Genomic DNA, 25292 nt, shown 5'->3' on the forward strand with positions numbered 1-25292 from the left:
TCCCTTGAATAACAGCTCTCCCTCCATTGTTTTTCTTTGCAGTAACTCAGTATGTAGTATGAAGAATGCCAGTTCACACCATGGGCTCATTTGTAAGGATATCCTCTACCTTCCAATTTGCACGCACATTCATTTTACACCACCTTAGAGTTAAAACAACCCAACAACATAATAAAGGGTAATCAGAAGGTAAATGCACAGAACAATAAACACTGCTGAAGCTATATTAACCTTGAAAAACATCAAAAAGGAGAGAACAAAAAGGAAAAAAAAAAAGGCAGTGAAATTAGGTTAAAAAAAAGTGGCAGAAGCTCTATGAAAATGTTTTTTTAAAACAGAGCCTCAAACACAGAGTCACTCTCTGTAACCCACCTGGTTATATTTCACAAATGGGGTGCAAAATCCCGTCAGCTTTAGTGTGAGGCAGACTCTGCACCTGTGAAAATGAATGGTAACACTCTATGACATTAAGTAGAACAAAATTAGGCCATGTGAGTCCCCTCTGATTTTTCTATAATGCATAATATTACTACACTCTGTTTTATACTGTGCATTTCTGAGTTGACAGTACGCTTCCGTGATTAAGATACAAAGCAAATAAATGTTTTAATTCAAATATTATTACAAACGAGAGAGGAGTCAGATAAAACCAGAGATTTTTTATTGCACAAAATAAATTATATAGAAACAATGCAACAAAACAACTCGTATTGTAGGCTGCACAACAGATGTTACAACATGAATATATTTATTGCTTTGAGAAAGGAGCAATTCAGTGCTAGTAAGCAGATTAGTTATACTTCTTGCTCATCTAGATTTTTCACAAAATTAATCCAACTGGGCTAGAGGCATCTTGCAGCATACGGGTCAGGCCAAATTGTCATTTGTTACCAGCCATTACAAAGGTGCTGTAAACCTTCTTGACATTAGCATGAAGCACTCAATGCAACATCACCAGTACTGAGCCACACAGGTAGTTCATTATTAGAAATATCATTACATACCAGATAAATTTACACACAAAGTTCTAAAGGCCCATTTACAGGGTTTGCATGAGTTGTTTTTTGAAAATAAATCTTGCTTAAAAATGTCGATGCAGCTTTGAACAGGCACGCTTTGCTCTACATCAAGAGGCACAACCTCGGGGTTTTGCCAAAAAAACCCCAAGTACCAGCACTTCCCTTACCTAATTATAAAATTGCTCACTAGTACTGACAGTTACAGGTGTCTCATCTTTTTTTTCCAGGGCCACACTCAGCTTCTAAGACTAACCCTCCCCCCGCTTCCTTTGGTAGAACTGGGTGAAATTTACAGTGCTTTTTAAAATACTTCAAAACACAATATATTTGGTTCTTCAAAAGATACAAGCCTGCAATATTTGTATTGCACTCAGATCAAATGGATTTAAGTTTTTCAACTGCTACTTCGTGGACCCTGAGATGTCAACCCTAATGAATTATTACAGAAATTAGCTCTTAACAAAAATTATAAAAATGGACAATGTTCATATAATAAAACGAATACATCAAGTGCTGATCAATTGCAAACCTTCGTGAAGCATGCATACAAATAGGAGAATGCCATTTCAAATGTTCATACTCTGAGTCAATTTCTCCCCCAGTTTGAAAAGGATACAAGTATTTAGTCAGCTGAGTTCCTAACAATGAATTCTACTCCTAGTGTACACACTCAGTGTTGCAAAACTTTTTTACTTGTGTGGCTAACATAATAGGAATAAATTTAAACAATATTAGCCATCCATGAAAGAAAACAGCCATTTCAAGTCTTAGCTACAAGGACAATCGCAGAAAGTCGCTCCACTGAGGTCAAGCTGAACAACTCAACTGAGCAACACGTTAGCCCCCAGATTATATCCCTGTAGAATCCCACTGAAATAAGTAAACAGATTTTGGATTGTACACTAATAACTACAAACAAATATGGTTGCCACTCTTTACTGTACTTTAATAAAATTCTTTGCTTTACTGTTTTTTCCCCCTGAAGCTGTGTTAAAGCAACATGATGAAATCAAAATATAGCTAAAAGTGAGTTTTCAAAGAGCTACAAAATATTACAAGAAATTAATAATTCTAAATTTTAAAAATGTTAAATTCTCAGAAACTTTAGTGATGCAATCATGTTTCATGCATGTACCCAGCAGTAGTTTCCTCTGTAGGAAAGTAAGTATTAAACTCAACTAATCTTGCACACTTTTTCATCCAGGGGACTGTTTTTTAAATGCTGTAAGTAAAATTGTGTCATCTTTTTATAAAAGTGTTTGTAAGCACAGTAAGATTCAACTAAATAACCAAATATACCCTGCAATGTCCATTAAAACACATACATCACAAAAAACAGGTAGCATTTTTTATACCTATTACGAAGTAGAAAAGTTATAAGGCAGGATGAAGCTAATATCGAAGATGAAAAACAGCACCACCAGCCTAAGTTTTGCAATTAGCTTTCTGCTCAGACACAAAATATATTATCATAGTCAGATAGTTGATTAAGGTGAGAAATGCATTTAGCCCAGCTGTACTAACTATACAGCTTCACACAGAATAAACAACATCCCATAAATCAACAGAAAATGCATTTGAGCACAAAAAATAAAAATATGTAAGTGATTCTCTAAGCAGCATTTTGTTTTCTTTTTTTTTTTTTTTCAAAACATTAACATAGATAGATATTGGACTGATTAAATATCTACAAGTGCTTTTCCTTTACAAAAATACATATATTCTTAATAGTAGGATAGACTGTCATTAACAATGACCTGTGTTTTTTTTCACTTCAATTTGAATGATTTATAAGCTAAATTTTACAACCACAAAAAGGTTTATTTGTAATATGATGTTATCACTTTTGACAAAAAGCTTAAAACATTTTATATTTTAAAACAAATTAGCAACATAAGATCACAATATGTTCTATGAGCTCCTAAGTACTGTGAGGGCTGCTTTATTAAAAACTGGTAACTACTGATCAAATGCAAGGAAGCATTAGAACATTATTACTGCTCACCATAGGCTCCTTTCTTATCATAACTTGGATCACAGCTTATAATAAGGACACTTAGGCCCCCACCCCCAAAAAATCCATTGAGAGTAACTCTATATCATCTATTCAGTAGCCTGGAACATCCAACAATTCAGGCTTTGCATTAATTTAAAAAAATGCAAAATATTTTTCTTTCAATAGTTAAGTCTGCAATAAGGGAAAAAATGATGCATTGCTTCATGTTTATGCTAAGAAGCTTGTATTTGAGAAAAAAAAAACGATCGGTAAGTATTTAGAACGAAATCTTTCAGCCAGCTAAATAATTACATTGACCTATTACTTTCCAGTTTAGCTAATCACTATCCTGGAAATCAAGATATTTGGATTTCTTTAGTCTCTCTGTTTTATACTGCACAAGTAAACTAATCACTTCTTGCTAATCAATGGTCTCACATCAAGGACAGCAATGCCATTTGCTAAAAAAATAGCTATAAAAAATCTGTAAAACATACTTAGTATCTTCTCATTATCCTCCAAGTCTGTCCTTTCGACCCTCCAAAATATCATTGAACTACAAGTAGAAACCCTAAAAGTAGCTTGGTGACTATTTTGTGCTTTGGAAGGTTTACAGGATTGACAGCACACTGAAGCTTTTTGTTAGTTCACAGGCCAGGTATAGCAGACACATCAGTAATGCAAGCCTTTGTGCTTTTCTCTGGGAACACGAGCTAGGACTCAAAGAGCTACTCTATGTCTGTTAACCTTTATGCTATTCCTGTTGTGTTTTGTTTTTTCTGTTTTGTTCTGGAAACTGCCAGGTGTGCCTAACCCTTCAGCTTGGTGACACAGACAACTACCAATGGTTCAGTTCTGCTTATTATCCATAAAAATAGTTTATTTAGAAAAACCACTTGTTTTTTCTGAACAAACTAAATATCTGACAATGAAGACTGACTTTAAATTGATTAGTATGTGGTATTTGTCAGTAAAAAGGGAGTACGTTTCATTTTACTGCATCAAAATTCAGGAGACAACAGGAACAATACCTACCATACTCAATACAAAACTGACTTTTTGGAGTAGAATACCATCATAAAATATGTGCCTTGCACTTTGATAATAAACATCTTCATTACAACTTCATTTGTAATAAAAACCTCAGTATGTTAACTAGCAGCAAAATGTTATACTGTTGCAGTGATTTTGTGTATCGAATAGCAACCTTCCTTCAACTCTTACTTTGCTTTCCACTCACTATCACAAGAAAAAAGGAAAATGCACAGTAGCTACTTCTATTCACCTCATCCTGTCAACCATGGTAGAAGTATTTCCTAAAAATACATATGGAAGTTTTAGTATGAATTTCAAAGAAAAGTATGCCTAATGGTTCAGAAAAACAAGCAAAGTCAAACGAATGCCTCTCTTTGGTTAAAATTAATGTAATGGCAAAAACTTTCAACCTGTAGACATCTTTCATTCCAGAATTCTCCTCTATTCTGAGCTTATAAAACACGGTCTCCTTCTGCAAGTGCAAAAGATAACCGAGACATTTCTACCCATCTACAGAGCTCCTCCGTTCCACTGCCACACTCCAGAACCAAACAGACCTAAACTGCTCACTAGAGAATGAAACCACGGCCTTACTCAACTGTAGCAGCAAGCTACCTGAATTCAAAAGATTTATGGCACATACCTTGGATGAAAGAATCTGTCAGGAATTCATTAATTAATCAAACTCCTATTCTGGAATCTAATGCTTTAATTTTCTCTACAAACAGTGCAGACAGCAATTAGACAATCAACAACTAAGTCTGCTTATGAAGAGAAATATATTAACATTACAAGATCATCTGCTGGAGGACATTCCTACAATGGATGTTTCAGCTGAGGTCTGAAGGTCAGACAATCCCTATGTCACAAAATCAGTGGTAAATGTGCAGTTGGAAGCTTTTCACATTTCCTTTAGGGTGAATCAATCCCCTCATGTCTTGTTATTCATCCTGGAGCATACTCTGGCAGACTGCAATCCTTACTCAAACAAGTGTCTTTAGCTCAACCCCTTGTGGAAGATATGACCTTGTTCAAAAAGGATTCAAAATGCAGAACTGTGAAAACTCTGCTGAAATCCGTGAGAGCTGCCTGATGAATGAAACGTGTGAGCTGACACCTCATGGGCAATTTCGCCTTCATAATTCCTCAATGTTTTAACCTGTTGGGTATGAAATGGGGTGGGGTATGGGAATGGGCAAAAGATGTGTAATGACCTAGAATTAATAAGAGGACAGAAAGTGCCTGCTTAAGGCATTTTAACTGAGAAAATAACAAGATAACAAAGCACAAAGTAAAATCAGAGGGGAATATGCTGCATGATATATGCATTTTTGTAGGAAGCAAAGAGATGCCTTCAACCTGCCAGATTAAGTGAAGAAACTGGACTAAGCTCTTAGATAGGCATGTAAGTCTTAATGCCTTTGCACTTTTCCAGGATAAAAATAAGTTTGATCAGTGCATGTAATTGCCCAGTATTTTATGTAGCCCCTCTATACGCAAGGCTCAGTCTGTTTATTTTGAGATTTAGGATTGGCTTTGAACAGCTACCTGTTCTCTAGTATTTCTACCAGACATAGTATCTGGCTGAGCTGGATGCTATACCTTTTGTTGCAAGCCCTCTCAAGAATGTTTTTTCTGGGGTGCGGATGCCTCTTCTTGTTTTCAGTTACATGAAAACGTAAAAAAACCCCACAAATAATAAAGCTCAGTAATTGATTCAATTAAAGGACTAAACCCTGGCCTATTTTGTTATTTTTGAAAGCAGTAGAGAAAGAAAAAAAGCTCATGTCTCTCACAAGGTCATGTGTAACAGGTATACATGGGGCAGATGAGATGAAACTCTGGACCATTACTTTGTCTGCATCAGAGAACAAGAGCCTAGCTTCTATCTAAATGGAATGGGATCAATCTCTTTTCTCCTGATGCACTAGAACTGTTTTCAATAACAGAAAAGTGAAGTCATATTGCTGGAACCTATAGAGGAAAACAGACCAAGATTCAGAATTAAAGGGTCCCTTATGCAGAAAACGGAATATTTTCAATATAAAAGTATTTTTTTCATATAATTTCTACTGAGATAGGGTTAAGTTATCTAAAAGGTCATATTTCTTTTTATGCCGTTTTCCCCTGCTTCTCAGTACAGCATGTTTATGAAATATTCTTGCTGAAAATATTACGACCATAGATAAAATACAGAAGCAAATATTACCCTGTCAAATGCAAATAATGTGCTGAAAAGGTATTCAGTATTAATAATCAGGCACTTTGTTTTGTATAACATTTTCAATAAAGTCAAAATAATACTTTTATAATTTTTTTGCACAATAACTGCAAGCTAGCTGAGTATGCAGAATATACTTACATCATTGCATACTCCTAGGACCCAAATCCCAGAAGCTTTCAAGTGAGCAGTACCTACTATAGTGGTGAGTCACTTAAGTTATTGTAGTAATCTTACTTGGTATTTAAAAAGAAAAAAAAAAAGGTTTACAGGACTAGGCCCTTAGCTACCAGCAGTGTAGTAATGCATGATGGAAGATACATTTCTTGGTTAATTATCTAATTCCATATTGTTTGAGATGTTAGAAGATCTTGTCTGTAAATTCTAGCTTACAGCTTGTTACTAGATAAACGCAGCAATCAGTTACGCTGAACAAAAAGTTGCTTATGACTCTAATTAATGAGCTTTTCACTTTAAGGGAAAAACAAAGCAGCACCATATGTGCTAAATAAGAGACAGCAAGGTTAGGTAGTAGTGCAGAATTTTTTAGGTCTTATCCCTCTGCAGCTAGGTATTTCTGATATGGGAAAGCCATAGAAACACAGTGGCAGCAACACTTATTTTATATTCCTAAGCTTTACAAGCATGCAGTGGTGACACTTTGTCATGGAATGCTCAGAAAGTGTGACTCCATCCAGGCATCTGCTCTAGGATGGCATATGGTGCAGTCTGAAGGGAATGCTTAGGTACTCATTTCACTTCACCCCATCTTTGGCACACAGGAATCTGCACATGCGTTCTCATATTCCTATGGTGCTCAGATACTCTTAATTGGCACAAATGAATTAAATATGCATATCTGTAGACACATGGCACATATGTACTATACATGAGAAAAATTTCCTGTAAGGAAGGCAATGCCTGTGCTATATAAGCTGCCCAGTTAAGATATGTATTTCACTGGCACTTCACTGTTACAAAAACTATTAAACTGTAGCAGCACTCGGGCACTGTGCCATCAAATCAGAAATGCATAAAGTGTAGGTGGTTAGCTCATATGCATTTAATGCCACCATTCTTAGCTGGGAACGTCGATTCAGATCTGTCAGTATTTTCCATGCTTAAAACGAAGATTTGTCTTCTGTAACCTAGTTTTAACTCACATCAAGCAAATACCATGAGTTAAACCAATGTCCAATTCTGATTGAGAGAATTCACAGTTCTCTGAATTATGAATACAGAAAGTTATCAAACAGTCAAAGAAAGCTTCTATTAGGAACCATTCCAAAGGCAACATGAAAACAGTGCTATTACAGGGGCCCTGCTAGGTGGATGGATTAAAAATGATGCATTCCTGTCTTTTTAAAACAACTCTGTTCAAATTTGTCAAAACAGCAAGCACAATTGCTGAGAAAAAAACTCAGCCCTGAACTGTGCCCTGAACCAAGCAGAAATTATGCTTAAGCATCCTACCATTACCTTTGTGATAAACTGAAACAGGTGTTCCATGCCAACCGAATCTACAGTGAAAATTCTGGTATAAAAACACACGAAATATATAAAAACTGTAAGGTGTCATTTGTATGTGCATGTAAATATTTACAAATAATATCCTATTTCTACTGTACAAAACAACTATGTATACTAAAGAGAAAAAATGATTCGCAATCAGAATGCATGCTTTGCTCTTCCAAGCTGCTCCATGAGGAGAACCTCAATATACACAAAGAATCTATTTTTCCCTAGAGGCTCTGCAGAGAAGGGCCCTCCCTACATGGAAAATTTTCTTTCTGTCAAGTAGCACATCACAGACTGGGTGGGCAAAAAGGTGACTGCTCCTTGCAGCCAGGACATGCACCCCTTCCCACGAACATGTGCCTGTATCGGCCAGCACACTGTGCCTGCAGAAAGGGGCAGCAACTTCCTTAACATTTTGCTTTCCCAGTCCCACTGGCACCTGCACAATATGTGCAAACCTGACCTGCAATAGCAGGTTTCCTAAACAGACTGCTACCGACAGCATCTTTATTTCTGTGTGTCGTATGGGCTTTGGCGTGCAATGGTAGAATTCAACCTGCCCTAGGCATGATGTTCCTCAAGTCATCAATGTTAGAACTCCTAACAACATTAAAGGGGCCAGATTTAATCCATAACATGCTTATTTCTCCTACAGAACATACTAATGTACATGGACATACACTTACAAAGGATTTACAGCCTTGCATCCATCTTTTATACTTGATCCCAAGAAAGAATTTTCACTTTGTCTAAGACCAGTTCACTCTACAGTAGCTTCTGAAAAATTAACTTGGTTCCTTTTTGCTGTATGCAAAAGGCATAAAGAAAGTAAATAGCTATCTACAACACTAGCAGGCATCTATTAAGTAGAAATTACATAAAGCTACTGAACTATAAATATCTCCAGAGAACTTGAAGAGGAAAACTCAACTGACTATTAAGCAAAGACAATGGAAGACTACAGAAAACATACACATTGCTATGCTCCCTGCAACATTACCCAAAACCCCAATAAAAATTCCATACTAGAACCATTATGCTTGCAATCCCTAAGGCAACAATCGCTTTATCCAGCACTACCAGGTCTTAGAAAAAAAAGATGACCTGAACAATTATATTGGTCAGACTGCTTATCTTCAGTATTGCACTACCTCTAATTTTATGGAAGAAGTTTTATGATGTGACTTTAACTAATGAAAATTTCTGTAATGAATTCTAAACTCCAGATAGTTGCAAGAGGTACAATATGTAATTAAAGCTATATATTATTTTTGTCTTCACATACTATAGACCTCCATCCAATCTTAAAAGGAAATGCTTATTATGAGAGGTAATAATTATGTAAAATCTTGCCTTGGTTGTAATTTTGTAGTGAAATTTATTTTTTCCATAGACATTTATATTATTTTAGCTTCATTTTTGTGGAAGCTTAATTGGAAGAAATGTAATCTGACCAGAAACCATTTTCCAAAAATAGGTAGTATCCCAAATTCCAATCTTCAGGGAAACCATAGAAAAGTGCAATCACAAAGGCTGCAGTGCTTTTAAGCAATATTAGTAGAATCTATTTAGAAGATTTAAAATTACTATTTTGAATTACCACGTTCTACATCTCCTGTTAAGTGTAATTAATCTTCATTCACTGTAAAAGGACTGTTGCACACTCATGAGCGAGCTATACCTGGACCCATGAGAACCTTATCAAGAAAAAGGTAGTGGCCCAACCACCACTTTTCTAAATATATTTTCTATATAAAATATTGTCAAGGTATAATCCTTAGTTATTTGTACAGTACTCTATGATTTAAACAACAATATTCAGTAAAATAGTAAGTGTGTGAAACTGCAACACCACATGGAATGAGCACTCTGCCATTTTGCTAATGTAATCAATATTAGGACCAGAAAAATTTTCTAACACGCAAGCAAAAATATTCCATAGTTTTTGAATCTTGACTGTACACTTCATGATTTTGGCTATGATTTGCAGCACACCCTTAAGATACACGAATATCTTATGCACATTTCAGTAGCAGAATGGCACTTGGCTTGCTCTAATAGAAACAACAGAGATGCAACTGACAATTTTAAGAAAGACAATGTCCTTATTTGCATGCTGAAAATCTGGCTGTGTCCCCCCAATCCAGGCACATCCATTCATTGTGCAATCTGTCGATGGGTAAACAAATAGTGCAGGATTCATCTCAGTGGGTTCTGGCCCTTTGGTCTAACCGAAGTCAATTCTAGGTCGATACTGAAGTACCATAGGGTAAGACTGAAAACAAAAGCAAGGGAAAAACAACAACAAAAACAGAGAAAACATGAAGACATAATTCATAAACCATACAAAGAAAATGCAATTAAAAAACTGCCTTAAGAATAGCCAGCATTTAATCCCTAAGACACAAGTATATGACAGTTTCATTTATAAGAAACAATTCCATACAACAGCTAAATCTATACCCGTACCTCAAATCTATTAGTTGTCATTGATACAAAATTTCTCTATCTGCTTTCACATGTTTAAATACTTATGTTTTATTACATATATAGTTGGAGTACTCAAACAATTTTTATTTCTGTGTTGCTGCACTTGATAAAAATCAATCTTGAAATTTTTTACTTTCTAAACCAAAGTAAATTTACAGGTGGTGTACTTTGTTTGAATTTTATATATGCCGAGGTTCCATAGCTATACTATAAAAAAAAAACAAGAGGTCAAATTGGTGTCAGCTGATTTTCTGAGAGATGAGGGTTAATTTTCCCCCAAATCCAAACCCCTTAATTTCAGATCTAGTGATAACTTTTTATTAGTTTCTACTGTGGGGAAAAAAAAAGGGAAAAAAAAAAAAAGCAAATCAACTTCTTGGATTCCTGAACTGGACAAAGCTGTTGTGAAATGAAAGGCAAGACTGGGTGGGTTTCCCAACAGGGCTGTAGAACACCTTGCTCAAAGTGTTGTTTCACTAAATGTCTTATTTTTATAGCCTGTCAGCATTTCATTTAAGTCTGAAGTCTTCCTCTTAACTTCATTAGGGTACTGGATGTTTTCTATAGCATAAAACACTGGAAAATCTCATTGGCTCAGCAGCTGTATGGGCTTAAATACCTCTCTGCCACAGAACAAAGGAATAAAGCTCATTCGAGCTTTTTTTAATTGCAAATTTGGAAATACAAAGAATTATTACAGAAGCTATCAGTAAAACCAGAAATATTTTGCTGCATCTTTTAAATGCAATGGAGATGAAGAAACAAAGATACAGCTGCAGAGGCCTATATGGGTTAATAAACTTTCCATGACATGAGAGTGAAATGATCACGAGAACTAAATGTGATCACACTTGCAGGGCATTTACAAACTGGAGTGTAGAGAAATCACAACCTAAACCAAGAGGTATTAACAGTATCAGGAGTATTTAGAAGAGAAGACAGGGAGCACCATGTATAGTCTGCATGTGTAATTAACAAACATAGACTATCTGTAGTACCATAAATTACTTGTCTTTGATTATTTTTTTATTTGCAAAGGATAAGACTACCAATGCTATTTCACACGGTTTTCACTTTGATTATATAAATTGTCTCTAAAAGCACGCAAATCATATTGGAACTGCACAGACAGAGACAGAGCAGTCACTTCACTGAATTGCCAAGTAAACCAGTGAGGCTCAGTGTTTTTGCAAACAAAATTACAAAACTGTACAAATAAAATGCACTGTGCTGGAACAACTCTAACTACTGAAGTAAGCATGAGTGTAGTAGGTTGCTCTGCCATCAGTAGTGCGGAGTGACCCTCTATCATTTGCTTTAATTTTTGACTCATGCAAAAATATGATTTCAAACTTGCAAAGTAACTTTTAGAAAGAAGTTCAAAAAAAATTTTCAGTGAGGAAACTGAAATATCATTTCAAATAGGTATGAACCAGATTGGTCATTAAACTTAGAAATCAGCTTCAGTTTGCAGGTTCTGATTTTAAAATACATGAAAGAAATATAGTTTACAAAAATCTAACATTTCTTTACTCCATTAAAAAGGACATAATAATTCCCATAAAGAGATGAAACCAACGTTGTCTTCTTTGATTCACACTCTTCAGTTCTGATCCCTTGTCAGTGACTGCCCAATGCTGCTTAGTTAGAAGGATGCGATAGGAAGAGTTAGATAATTCTTTGAGACTGATATGGATATCACTCTACAGAAGGGTATCTCTCCATTAAAAAACCCCTAAACAGCCTAATGTAAAGTAAAAGAAACTCCTAATCCTTTTGAATGGACTGTGTTTATTCATTCAATAAACCTTGCACTGAGGGAATGAAAATGCTCAGGCCTCGCTCACAGAGTTTTAGCACTTTGTAGTGAGGAATTATAAAAACTCCACAAGTTGAATTACAATTGGAGTGCTGACAGGACCTTAATGACTGTAATATGTACAGTCGTGAGTGCCTCTTACCTGATAAAAAGTGCCATCCTGTGAGCAGACTTGCGAAGATGAGCAGTTCTGACACCGAAACTGCGAAGGAGATGATTTTCTGATCAGATAAGAGGCATCCACAGCTGGACATACACATTTACCATTTAGAGAATTAATTTTTTTTTTTTTTTATTTTCAAATTTAAAACTCACAGTTAACTTATTTAAAAACAGGAAAGACTTCTCTAATGAATAAATGGACATTTTCCCTTTACTTGTCTGCCTCATGTAAGGTCCACAGGTATGCCAGTAAAAGCTCATGGCCAATAGTACCAAAGATGTATATAATGGACTTATTTGATCTTCATTCAGAAGAAGAGGTTGTTAGCTAATTACCATTGCAACTTCATTAAGGGAAAAATCATAAAAGCCTATAGATGACTGGATTTATTAACAGCAGTTTAATTTTTACAGGTTTTAGTCATCTCTGACTTCAGATTTAAAACTACATAAACGATGAACACATAACTGACTATACTGTGTGTGTGTAAACACAACTTACAAACTTAATCAAGTTGTCAACTCTTATATTCGCTTAACATTAAAAGCTCTAGTTCTGAGATTTTTGAAAAAGTTTCACCAGTACAAATGTCTTATTTGTCAAAATGATAGTTATTGTTGCTTCCAATACAACGCATCTGCCAAAAGTCCATTTGTAGGCACGTGCTGCAGGATGAAAAAATCCCATTATCATTAAAGTTTTTGCCTCAACGCTTCCTAATAGTAAAACCAATGCTAACAAAAATACAAAATGGCAAGCCAAGCACTCAGTGATTTCTAGACAGTACTAGAAAAAACACTACTTTAAGCTCCTTATTCGTGCAATATTGTGGTTTCAGCAACCACCAAATTTCAGTTCAATATTACTTTCAAATTTAATGAATACTTGCTGATATACACTAAATCCCCTAATTGCTATCAAAATCTATCCTCCCCCCTGCTGCTTCAGATTAAGGTAAAACTTTGAGAAACTTGTGAATTGTTAACTCCAGTGTGTTTAATCCTCTGTCTTTCCTGTCCGTGCCCCAGTGCTTTTTATTCTGAGCACTACGGTGCTTAAACAAAAAAAAAAAGAATATAGAAAGTTTGGAATTTTCTACACTCCTAATTTAGCCTCCACTAGTAATGACAGACAACAACCCTGTATATACTACAAAGCAATAAAGACTGAAGAACAATCCACAGCCACACACAGACAAATGTATAAAAGAAAGGGAAACAAAGGGGATATGACTTCTAACAAAAAAAATTAAATATACAAGGCGGTATAAGGGCTACTAAATCAAACTGAGTATCTGACCTGAAAAAAATGTCTGTAAAAAGGTTAAATATTGCTATTAAAAAATATACACATGCAGCAAGGAAAATCCATTTGGCTGTTATCTGGATGTTAGTGTTAAACAGTACATCTAAAAAAATCTGTGTAGCACTAACAGAAGCAGTAATGAAACAATTAGATCTCACCAATCATTTTCCAGTGTCACTTTCAGTTTACTGACTGAATAAAGCAGGTTCTTACTGAAGAACTGCTGGATGCAGATTCGCCAACTATTGTAACTCAAAAGGTCACCAAAAGCACATTTGCAGGAAGAGAACAAGCGCTTGGGTTTTCAGATACTTGATTTAAAACTTGGAGCAGAACTTGCATGTAAACATTGTATATCTGCTATTTTGAAGTTTCAGAATCTATTCAATATATGTGCTGCAGCGTTTCCCTCACAGGGTTTTACATAAGAAATCCAGCAAACATGCAAAGGCATTTTTAAGTAAGGGTTTTTTGAAGGGTTGTAGACTATATTTTTGGACCAAGCCCTGAAAGCATGTATACTGTCTATAATAAATATACCAAAATATCAATTATTTATAATGTAACAGTATTTACGTTTTCGCCTCTTAGTCTCCATCTTGTCATATAGATGAATTCCATAGTATGATCCTTCCCCATAATTTCTCCGTTGCATAGTACATCCAGCTTAAAATATAACAGAACAAACAGTAAGACAAAATTTTAGTATCTAAATGAACTCCTAAGTGTATCTCAGAGTTAATCCCTCAACTTCTATCATTATACAACAATTCCATCAGACATGTATATCAAACCTGGATGAATACAACATGCTGACAATATGCTATTTTGTACACTACTATTTCACTTTATTTTTTTCACATTCGTGTTTTCATGTGAAGGGTGAACAGAAAGAAGTCTGCCAAGGTAGGAAATCACTAGTAGACAAACATTCCCTATATTTAGCAATAGTACACAGTATCTGTTTGAAAACTTTTGCTGTATTTAGAAGACCACCTTACTATGCCAATACTCTTTCAAACCCAAAGATACAAACCAGAAGTACCGTAATTGTCATACAAAAAATAAATTGCAAACTAATTTAAAAAAATTAGTTTAAAAATAACTATAAATTACAAAAAAATGCACTTCCAAGTATACTAACATTCATTAACTGAAAGCAAAAGACAGAGAAAAATAATCATCTGATTATGAAAAATGACTAATTTAAACTGTATTAGAGCATGTTACAGCTATGCGTCACTGAAAATGTTTGACAATATTTTGATTACTAGAGCTATAAAGTTTTTCTGGTTTTTAGAGGAAAAAAAGCATTTTGAGGTAAAGAGATTCTTTGTAACACAAGCCATTAAGGTGCAAGAGAGATAAAATAACAAAGCCAAATGACACCAAAAAGGCTGGTCAGCATGTCATGACACTGTGACAAACAGGGCAAACTGCAGCAACACACGTGCACCTAACCTAACTCAGCCCTATCCCTGACTGAAGCTGGGAGGCTGCAGTTCATAGAGTCATTGGTTCCTGTAAGAGAACTGGTTGAAGAAATTGTCCTTCAGTCTAAATTCCTGTATCCTTGGAAAGAGGGGAAGTAGGTTCAAACATGATTAAATTTCACAGGAATGTATTATGTTGCAGAGAAATAAAAATAAAAGCATTTTTCTTTCAAATGTACCTCATAAGAACTTGGAAGTTTTAATTTTAAGCTGAGAAACTTTTTGATAGTTCCCACAGTCACTCGAGTAGAACAGCGGATAAATTTCTTCATTAAACCCTAAAGCAATAGCAACAAATGAGAAAAACCATGTTAGACATTCTGGTAAACTAGAGCAATCTTTAGTACAAGAGCAGCTTTAACTCTTCTAATCCATAAGGGCATCGTAGGTTCATTTTTTCTGCAAAATTTAAAAGGTGACAAACAAGTTCATTTGACCCATCTCTGGTTCTAAAAAAGTTTCTAAAAGATATCAAAGGGTGGAAAGGAAAAAAACAAAGCCCAATTGCCATAAAACCATGAAAACCCCCAGAAGAACTTAAATAATCTACGTGTTTGTGTTAGTAACACCCGGGTTTAAACAAATGTTGTGTTTCTTTGAAACTCTTCAGTCCTTGAGAAAAAAAGACATGATCTATTATCATAGATTCTGTGATCCAGATCCTAATGGTTTTGATTCAGCAGAAGACTGGAAACCTGAGACTCTCACATGGTGATGGAGACACAGATTTCTCACTGTATAAAGCACAAACGGAGTGATAACATAGAGGTATGTTTTTCTGATGAATCAAAACTTTCTTACTGTGTTAACATACCACAAAGTAATTTTATTAGAAATATTATTTTTTAAATTCTTCTATTTGTATTTTAATAAAACATTATTAAAATCTAAGGGGATTTCTAAAGACTTTCCTCTATACTCAATATCATTAGGTAATCCCCTTCAAGAACAGAAACTAAATACACTTAATTCTTAAAACAGCAGTTGGCAGGTACTACTCTGCATAGTTTGCAGATGGAGGTGACCTGCCCAAGGCCACAGACAACACATCTGTGTCAGAATCAGGTTTACAGCTCAGAAGATCTGGATCCCAGTCATTCAGTGCACAACATATCTCAAAAGCAGGTTCATGCTGGCATGTTAAGACAGTAATCCTGAAAGTATGAGGCAGCTCACCTACAGCTAGCTTTATAAGTACCTCTGTGGTATGCTGTAATCTGTTGTGTAATGCAGTGATATACCATCAAGGCTGTAGACTACAAAACTATAATCCATACACAGAAAAAACTCCACAGTCACAGATGAATTCCTGTATGGAACCGTATTTTTAAAAAAATTTCAAGATGCATTGAAATGCCTCAAAAAGAAGGATTAAATAAGCGTGGAAGTGGGGAGAGATCACCACATTAAGGTTTATTGTTAATGGCTATAAAATAATTTGGTTCCTCTAAGATGCCATTCTGCCATCAGTAACAACAGCACAGATTGTTTACTACTCACTTTGACTACATTATCTCCTGACTGCCCATTGTTGCGTAAACAGTCGAGGCAGATAGCAATCTGTGGGTCACTCCTGTGATAGTCTTTATCTTCTTCATTTTCATCACACTCCTCATCTACTTTGGGTCTATCAGCTTTTGGACTTTCATCTGTAAAATATGAAGATCAAATTATTTAAGTGTAAAGTAAATAAAAGTCACATATTTAAGAAATACAACCTTTTCATGCGCATATTTTTTCTTCAAATTAACTTTATACAATTTTAATTCAGCGCATTCTTTAATGACTAATTAAAAAATCTCTGAAAACAAATTTTTCCTATTGAAATTTTAATGCAATCTGCAAACAGTGGATTTCTATGGAATAATTAGTCTGATGGACTATAATGGTTACGGCTGTCTACTTCTGATGTGTCCGATAATTAAAACCCTGCAACTCTGCACTTACTTATTCCCCTTTAAAAATAAAAAATAGTAAGAAAGGAAGAGTCCCAGTTTTCTTAGCAGAGCACATATATCCTACAAAATCACATTTAATGTGTTATCTCTTTTCACTGATACTGTTAACATGGATTCCTGGTTTAAAATGTTCTATGGATTCCTGGTTTAAAATTCTACCTCTCTAGAAAAGGTACCATCTTCTACAATTTTCAAAAGTTTAGCAAAGTTGAACACTTGAATGCTGAGACCAGCAAATACCTCCAGATAAGGCCACATGTATGTAAATAATAACCATAAAATGGGGTGAATTTTACATATTTGGAATACAGTACACAATAGTCCTGTTGTATACATTTGGTTTTTTCCATATCCCCAACTTATTTATTTAGATTTAAAACAAAGGCTGTTCTCTGCTGCAATAAAACTTTATCACAATTAAGTTGAATAAGATGCCTTTGCATCTTTTTGAAAAATTTTCATATCAAATTCTGCTGCTTCCCTACACTTAGGATACTTCTAAAGTAATTTAGAAGAGTATAGGTGAGAAAACAGAACATAAATTTTAATAAATACCAAGCCAGGACTAAGTTTCTTGACACAGTAACTAGCTCTTTTGTTCAGTTTAAATATTCAAGGTGAGTTTTAAGCTATTCATTACTTTTCTTTCTCACAGCTTTTAATTATTTTATAATTATATTTGTCCTTAAATCCCCTAATTAGCTATTGACACATTCAGTTGATTGTGTATCATATACACATTGTTATTATCATCTTCCTATGAACAGAATTTCAGTATCAAACTTCAGATTTCTTTGTCTGTGAAAGTCCAGGAAGCAAATTCTTAATCCAGCACGTGCAGTTTGTCCGTCACAATCACTTATCTGAGGGCCTGCCTATGATTCACAGAGCCTTCTGCAAGAACATCCACAACTTTCAACAGTTACCAATGCTGAATAATGGAGGAAAGTTTAGTTAGGTAGTTTGAAAAGCCTTGAAAAACAAACCAACTACAGAACTAGGGAAACTAGGAAATTTCGCATCATAAAATAATTCCAGAAACTGGTACACATGCAAAAAAGGTCACATCTTCCAAGGTATCCTGATAGAAATTCAAATGTTACCCCATGTAAATGGCACCAGAATATTTTCTGAAAAATCCTTGTAGATATTAGAATTAATGATGTTTGTACAGGCAGCCTCCGAAAATCAATGTGATGCTCCATTACAGGCATGTTATTAAACTTCAATACGATAGAAGTTTAAAAAGAAATAAATTTAATCTCACCAGAATGGGCTCATTGTTCTCCAAGTCAAAAAACATCAAGCTAAGAACAGGAAAGGAAAACCAAACAAACACCTCCACCCCTCTCTCTCTAGGGAATAAACTGGTGTCTCTTTTTTCTTCTCATCTTCCTTGCAAACCTTGGATATTGTCTACTTTCTGTGCTTTTCTCAGTTATTGACTATAAAACTAATCACCAGAGAGTGAGTTCCTGTAAAGCTGTTTGCCCTCTTCCTTCCCCAGTTCAGGCTGGAAAGGACCAATGACTATTTTTTTCTCTGTATCACTGTGTGTTTCATCACCCATTAATCTTTTCTGGTGACCACTCTCCTACTGACACCACCAATGCCTGAGATATGCATTGTTGTTTGAGTTCCTTCCTCCTTCTGATGTGTGAAAACTAAGTCCTGGGATTTTTTTACATATCTTAGATGCTAAGATTGGGAACTGTGCTATGACCTGTGGTACAGGACATAACTGACAGGCTCTTAAACTAGATTGACAACGTGATTGTAGGGCATGGTATTGACAATTGAAACAGTCTCTTCTTACTGAAATTATTCTCAGCGAATAATTCATTCTTGGGCAAAATTCTAAATGCTTGTTTATGGCAGAAAACAGCTTAAATGCTCATAATTTGTCTTAATGAGTTGTCATGACTTTTAAATGCTATGTAGAGACAAATTTCCATAGCCCAAGAATACAGTCACTAATGGAGCTGGATACATATATAGCTACTCATAAGCATATTTATAGAGTCAGAGCCTGCCTCTCCTTCACAAAATAATCCATTAGGTTTCCCATTAAACTGTGGGAGGAAGGTAAGAACCAGAAGAATAAGCTGGTTAAAAGTTACATTCTACAAATTTGTAAATGCTGTGTTAATTCTTTCTATTTATGTATATAGCAGAAAATAATTTTCTAAAAGGTCAAGAAATGTCTATCCTTTATATAAATATTTTCTAAGTATTTTTAAAACTGAACAAGTATACACTACATAGTATGATGTAGTAAACTAACACAACTTCATCTAAACTGTTCTGCAGTTCTTCATTTAATTACGTAACAGAGAAAATAACCTTGTCCCTTACAATGGATGCTGAATGCAAATCATCAAAACCAGTGAGAAAGAAAATGAAATGTTATGAAGTTGAAAGGAAGATATAAACAAGTGAGTGCAGAAGAGTATTACAAGATATTTTCTTGACAGTTATTCTTTACTAAAAAGAGCTATTTTTTAACTTAGCAGAGCCTTTCAAAAGTTCTTCAAAATCAAATCAAATAGGCTGTGGTGTCAAATTAAAGGGGTATTAAAACAGTTGGATGTAGTCCTCACTTAGTACCTCAATACTGAGCTTTCAAACTTCATGGGTCAACAACAAAAAACCCCCACAACATTGTGGAATCTATATAAAACAATTGTTTAGCATGTGTGGAAAACTGTTTTACTACTTGTCGTAACTAATTCTTGACAACCTCCTACTTAACAGATGGTCACATTCAGTAACAGAAAGTAATCTGTAAAAATTCTGTAAAAAAAAAAATCTGTATCTTGCTGTATTAAGAAAATTAAGAATTTAACTGGGAAATCATGAGAGTGTTGCAAGTGAGAGCACAGGGAAATGCAAATAAAAATAATGGTAAAAGAGTCAGTGTTTGTAAAACAACTGGTTAATAGATAAGCAGCAGTAAATGATGGCCCACACTACACTTACACAGATTTACTACAAGTTTCTGTAGTACCATGAATTCAGTAAAAACAATGTACTTGTGTAAGTGAACAAACACGCCTTAATGAACAATGTTATTTAACACACAGACGAGAGAGAAAAAAATCATCACCTTGTCCATTTTCTTGAGGTTTGTTTTTCTTCCAAAATTCGATCTCTCGCTGCAGTTCCTCTAGTTAATACCAAAGAACAGTAATGTGAATTTTTTAATCAATAATACAGATATACAACTAGAAATAGAAATATTCCCTCCATCAACCCAAGCAGGTACCCAAAACCAAGTGAGAAACTTACGTTCTCGAAGTCCAGGCACCAACTTAAATATAATTTCCTCTAGGGTGTTATCCAGCCTTTCAGAGGGAAAAAATACATTTCACATTAAATGGAAACTAGTATTTTAAGAATTTTTAATGTTTAAATAACAAAACCTTTTGAATAATAAAATGAGTTGCATTTTTCTGGTAAATAATAAATCCTGTCAAAGCCAACTGATTTTAACTTGAGAGGCAACATGCATCAAAGCTTATCTCAACCACCTCTTGAATTAATTTATTTTTTAAATAACCAAGGACTTTATTTTTCAATTTATAAGAACAACAATGAAACAAAAGTTTGAATTTTTATTACATGCAAACATTCATGTTACTAAAAGGAACAGACTGGAAAAGTAGTATCCAATTTTAAGGTCCAGTTCATAAGTAGTAAGCATGAAAATTATAAACTCCATTATCATATTAAGTGTTCAAGTGCTTTGGTAATAAGCCTGTTATGAAAACCTGAACAACCTATTCCCTGCTCACTACACCACAGACAAACTGATCTTGGCAGGATAAAGAAGACCACAGAGCATCCATGCTGCTTTGACTTGACAGTTCTCAGTACCCATAATTATTTTGAACTATTTAAATCTGCCATGAGTTTGTATATCAGAAGACAGAACACAGCACAGGCACGTCCTCTCATACCCTGATATCAGTGCCAAAACTAGTTATTTCAGTCTCTTCCTCTGGACACAGTGCAGTTACCTTTGCTGCTGAAGCTAAAATACTTTTCTTTCCTTTTCTCTGAATTTAACCTACTCTCCTATCCATTTAATTTATCATCTGTTTTCTTGTTCCACTTCCTCTCCTTGTCTCTCTTATTCTTCAGTTTCCTCTGTATTTCATTGTGTTTTCTTTTCCTTTATCTTCTTTGCTCTCTATGTCATTTCTTGTGAACAGGAACTGCCACTGCCCACAGCCCAAACAAAAACCCAGGACAAAACAAAATACAAAGTAATACGGCCAGAGAAAGTACCTTGAAATTTAGTAAGAAACTACAATACAATAATTGCCTTTGGTATATTTTTAAGTGCCATAATTTTTCAACTCAGAATGTACTTCTCTACATATATATTTGCAAATACACATATGTGTACATGTTATGTGCATATGTACATATTTAACGGATAACAATTATCTTCTTATAATACATATATGAGTATTGGAGGTTCTCTGCTTTACAGAATTTGCACTTCAAAGTAATTTACAGAATCTGTAATTCAAAGTTTACAATTAGACCTATTACCCAAACATCTAGTTCTGAGACTAGTTTCCTGTGGTATCCATCAATGGATACAATCATACCGTAAGAATATTCATGTTTAAGCTACAACCATAATCCATTTTTTAATTGCTTCTTCTTACAGGGACCAAAAAAAAAGGAAAAAATCAGCTAGTGAATCCTACCTCTGCTAAAACAAAGCAGCACAGAGAACACTTTCTCATAGATAAGAAGGAAACAAAAATCGTGGGATGTCTTGAGTGCCTAACTTTTGACAGAGGACAATACAGATCTACCTTTCCCAATGACGTATTTTGTAGCCTCCTCTGTCAGTATCTAACGTAAGTAGATGGCACTGCTTTCTATGAAGCTCCCACAGCAGAGCACTGGGAACTTGGGAACCTGTCTTAGAAATGGAGTTCAATTCACATATTAAGAAAGCTCCAATCTTCATAACGTACTGATTAAGAGAAACGAAATGAGGACTTCAAAAGAGAACGCCACTACCTTAATTAAAAATCCCACAGTTCCTCAGTATGATACAATACATGCTGGGTTTTCTACATTTATTTTTGAAAGATCCCACTTTGCACTTTCTAATTTGTCTTCAATGGCACAAAACAAAAGTCACTGGTAACGCTAAAATAGTAAAAAAACTCCAGCATACTTTGCAAATTTACAATGCTAGCAGCAAGAACCAGCTTCCCACTTCAGTTAATGTCTTTATTTTCTTCCAAAAATGAAACAAAAACGCTATTTAGTCCATACAGAGCATAAATACTAATCAGTACTTTTAAAAGAGGTAGAAAAAAAAATCCTACCTGATCTTTAAGTGCATTAAAATCTACATTATAGGAAAAAAATTAAACTATAAAAGATTCTCAATTTCAGATGCATCTTACAGTGTTGCTATTATCCAAACCTACGAGCACTCTAACATAAAGATTTGTATTTCTGTGACTTGCATCAAACCCATTCCAAACCAAGACTACTTGAAAAATTCAGTCTCAGTTATTTAATATACTCTCTGTTAATGCTGTAACAAGAACATTAATATTTTAGACACAACTCTTTCCACCCCCACATCTTCCAACTTCCAAACAACAACGTACAGGCAGAAGAACCAAGCACTTGTGTCAGCTTTGTATAGTTTCTTTTTTCACCTCTTCTGTAATACTGAATGACTTATAAGATCAATACTCTCTTGATAATTATCAGCAAACATGAACCAAAATATTTCTAAGACTACCATTCAGGAAAACTTGCATGCACAGAAGAATGCTACCAAGAGAAAAAGAAGCCTGTCTGCATGGTAAAGTCAACATAGTCCTACTGAGTACTGATGATGCAGAATTCTGCTAAATCAGTAAAGGGAATTATAGTATTTAACACTTCCTACATTTTCATTTTAGAACTCAATGTTGAGTTTCAGACTCAGTCACAGTTTCAACAGACCCTAATTGCTGCCAGCTAAGAGATACATGTAAAAATCCTCACAGTTATGAAGTTACTCAGAATTGAGTTTATAAGTAGTTTATAAAGTTTATCTGAAAGATCTCAAGTTAAAACTACTATCTAGTGTTCAATGCCATTTCTCAGAAAATGACTGCATTCTTTAGCAATGATGGGGCTGGTCTCTATGGTCAGAGCATAAGACATGCATTAAGTTATGCAGGCAACTTCCAAGAAAAGATCATTCTATTACACTGTTCATGTGCTCTTCTGATTATTTGTTTAGCAAATGTTTAAAGCTGTTTCATAAAATATAACCAGGAAACTACTAACTATATGCAGTTTGTTGGCAAACAGACCAAATGACTCTAAAAGGAATTTCAGGAAATAATTGTACAGAAAATAGCTCTTCCCACATTTCTGGCTTGCACTCTAACTTTTCTCACCCATCTCTACTTTCCAGCTCAAAGGACAGTATTCCTTTACTAAAAATGTTTCAGAAAATGCATTTTTCGTCTCCTAGGAAATGGTCCCATCAGAATGAAAATATTTCTAAAATGCTTTTGTTTTCAGCTCATTAGTAGCATCTTCTATTACAGCTCACACAGCACCTCAAATACTCACAGGAGATCAAAAAAGTACTTTCTACTACATAAGTAAGCCCTCTTAGCCCTACTCTTCCAAAAACATTCAGATGATAAAGACTAAGGCCAATAACACCCTTTAGAGTTGCTGAATTTAGCCTCAATCTCCTCCCCTCTTGGTATATAACTGAAGCAAGGGAATGGTTGTGCATACACGAGTCAAAAATCAAAGCAATATATGACAAATCTGTAGCAACACAATGACATCAGGAAATGATCCCAACCCTAGTAAAATGCCAGATGTAAATGTATATTTTAACACTGAGCCAAGAATAGTTCTCCCTAAGTTCACACCGGTATTACAAAATAAGAATACTGCGGGGTGCAGTGGGGTGGGGGGACTGATGGGAGAGAGGGCACAGAGTGCCCTCTTGCCTCTTTACATCACTTGAAGTAAATATGAAGTTCTTCCACTTATGATGACATTTCTTGATTTCTCCATCTTATACTTAAGGGATGTCTATCACCTTTATTTCAACATGACATCACTAAAAGAGAATCCAAAATTCCAAGAAAAGTAATTGTTTTTAAAAAGGTGTGTTATGTGATATAAAAACACAAACTCTCAAAAAAGGGTATTTTTAGTGTCAAAACCTTTTTTCATTAAGATCTTTTCATTAATCTCACAGTAGATTTCAATTCAGATTGGCAGATCTATGCCCTGAAAAACATTGTTATTTGCATGCTTCATTTTCAACATAGCTGTAAGAAGAAAAAATTTGCCATGTAGATTGGAATGCCCTAAATAATTTGAAAAAAGAAACTCTACAATTTAATTTAATTCCATGTAAAGAATAAAAGGTATCTGGTTCATTTAATTGCTTAATAGATGTACTAAAATGTTTATTTTAACTTGTAATATATACCCAGTCTTTCAGTATCTTTCCCTTACCTTTCCTCCTTTTATTATATCTGAAAAAAAATCATTTTACAATTTAGTGGGAGCTGAGAAAATGACAACCTATATGGCTCAGAACAGTTAATATATGCATTATACAAATAAGTCAAACAATGAATTCCCTTTTAGGATAAAGATGTTAGGGGTTTTGTTCAGTTTTTTGTTTTTCCATTTTAGCAAATGTTGTGAAATAGCACCTTACCTTAACATTTCTAGTGGATTGGTCTCATGCACTTGGTTGCCACATCTGGGACAGTCATTGCTGTCTTCAAAGTGTTGAACGATACAAGTCTTACAAACTGAGAGACAGAGGAAAAAAAAAAGGAAGAAAGAAAGAAAAAATCAACTTAGACAATATTTAAATAATATTGCTTAATATGATCTAGTGATACCTGCTAACTATTACATGTATCAGAAATAAAAGAGTATTATCTCAAAGTAAATAATTACAATGTATTTTCTCCACTTCTTGTCCCTCAAAGCCACAGTTCTGCTCCGCTGAGACACCAAGTTCAGCAGCACAGGTTAGACAAGCACTGCTTTAAAGTATGTGGTATTTTTACTACTTAGAATTCTCCCAACATCATAAAATGCAAAGCCCATACCATGTAGCCCTTAAAGAGCAGGTTCTGAGAAGGTGCATGCTGGGGAGCTCGAGCACAGCAGAGCCAACCATCACTTCAGCTGATCTGAAAATTACTTATGCACATCGTTTTTGTTCCAATGTTTTGCTTCCAACTGAAAA

General features: G+C 34.9%; 1 protein-coding gene across 3 annotated transcripts in view; it reads right to left on the minus strand.

Moving 5' to 3' along the window:
* Positions 1-639: 639 nt before the first annotated feature.
* Positions 640-25292, minus strand: part of PCGF5 (polycomb group ring finger 5) — a 63565-nt gene continuing 38912 nt past the window's right edge. For 2 of the 3 annotated variants that reach the window (XM_050338978.1, XM_050338988.1), the window contains 8 exons: positions 24750-24846; positions 20306-20361; positions 20124-20183; positions 16560-16708; positions 15239-15337; positions 14143-14232; positions 12241-12300; positions 640-10064 (listed from right to left, as the gene is read on the minus strand). In XM_050338978.1, coding sequence (XP_050194935.1) covers positions 10017-10064; positions 12241-12300; positions 14143-14232; positions 15239-15337; positions 16560-16708; positions 20124-20183; positions 20306-20361; positions 24750-24846 — 659 coding nt within the window. In that variant the 3' untranslated portion in view covers positions 640-10016. The remainder of the gene's footprint in view (positions 10065-12240; positions 12301-14142; positions 14233-15238; positions 15338-16559; positions 16709-20123; positions 20184-20305; positions 20362-24749; positions 24847-25292) is intronic. The other variant, XM_050338997.1, reaches the window with a different exon arrangement.

Source organism: Myiozetetes cayanensis, unplaced genomic scaffold (genome assembly GCF_022539395.1).
Source record: "Myiozetetes cayanensis isolate MyiCay16 unplaced genomic scaffold, myiCay2020 scf10, whole genome shotgun sequence".
Taxonomy (NCBI): Eukaryota; Metazoa; Chordata; class Aves; order Passeriformes; family Tyrannidae; genus Myiozetetes; species Myiozetetes cayanensis.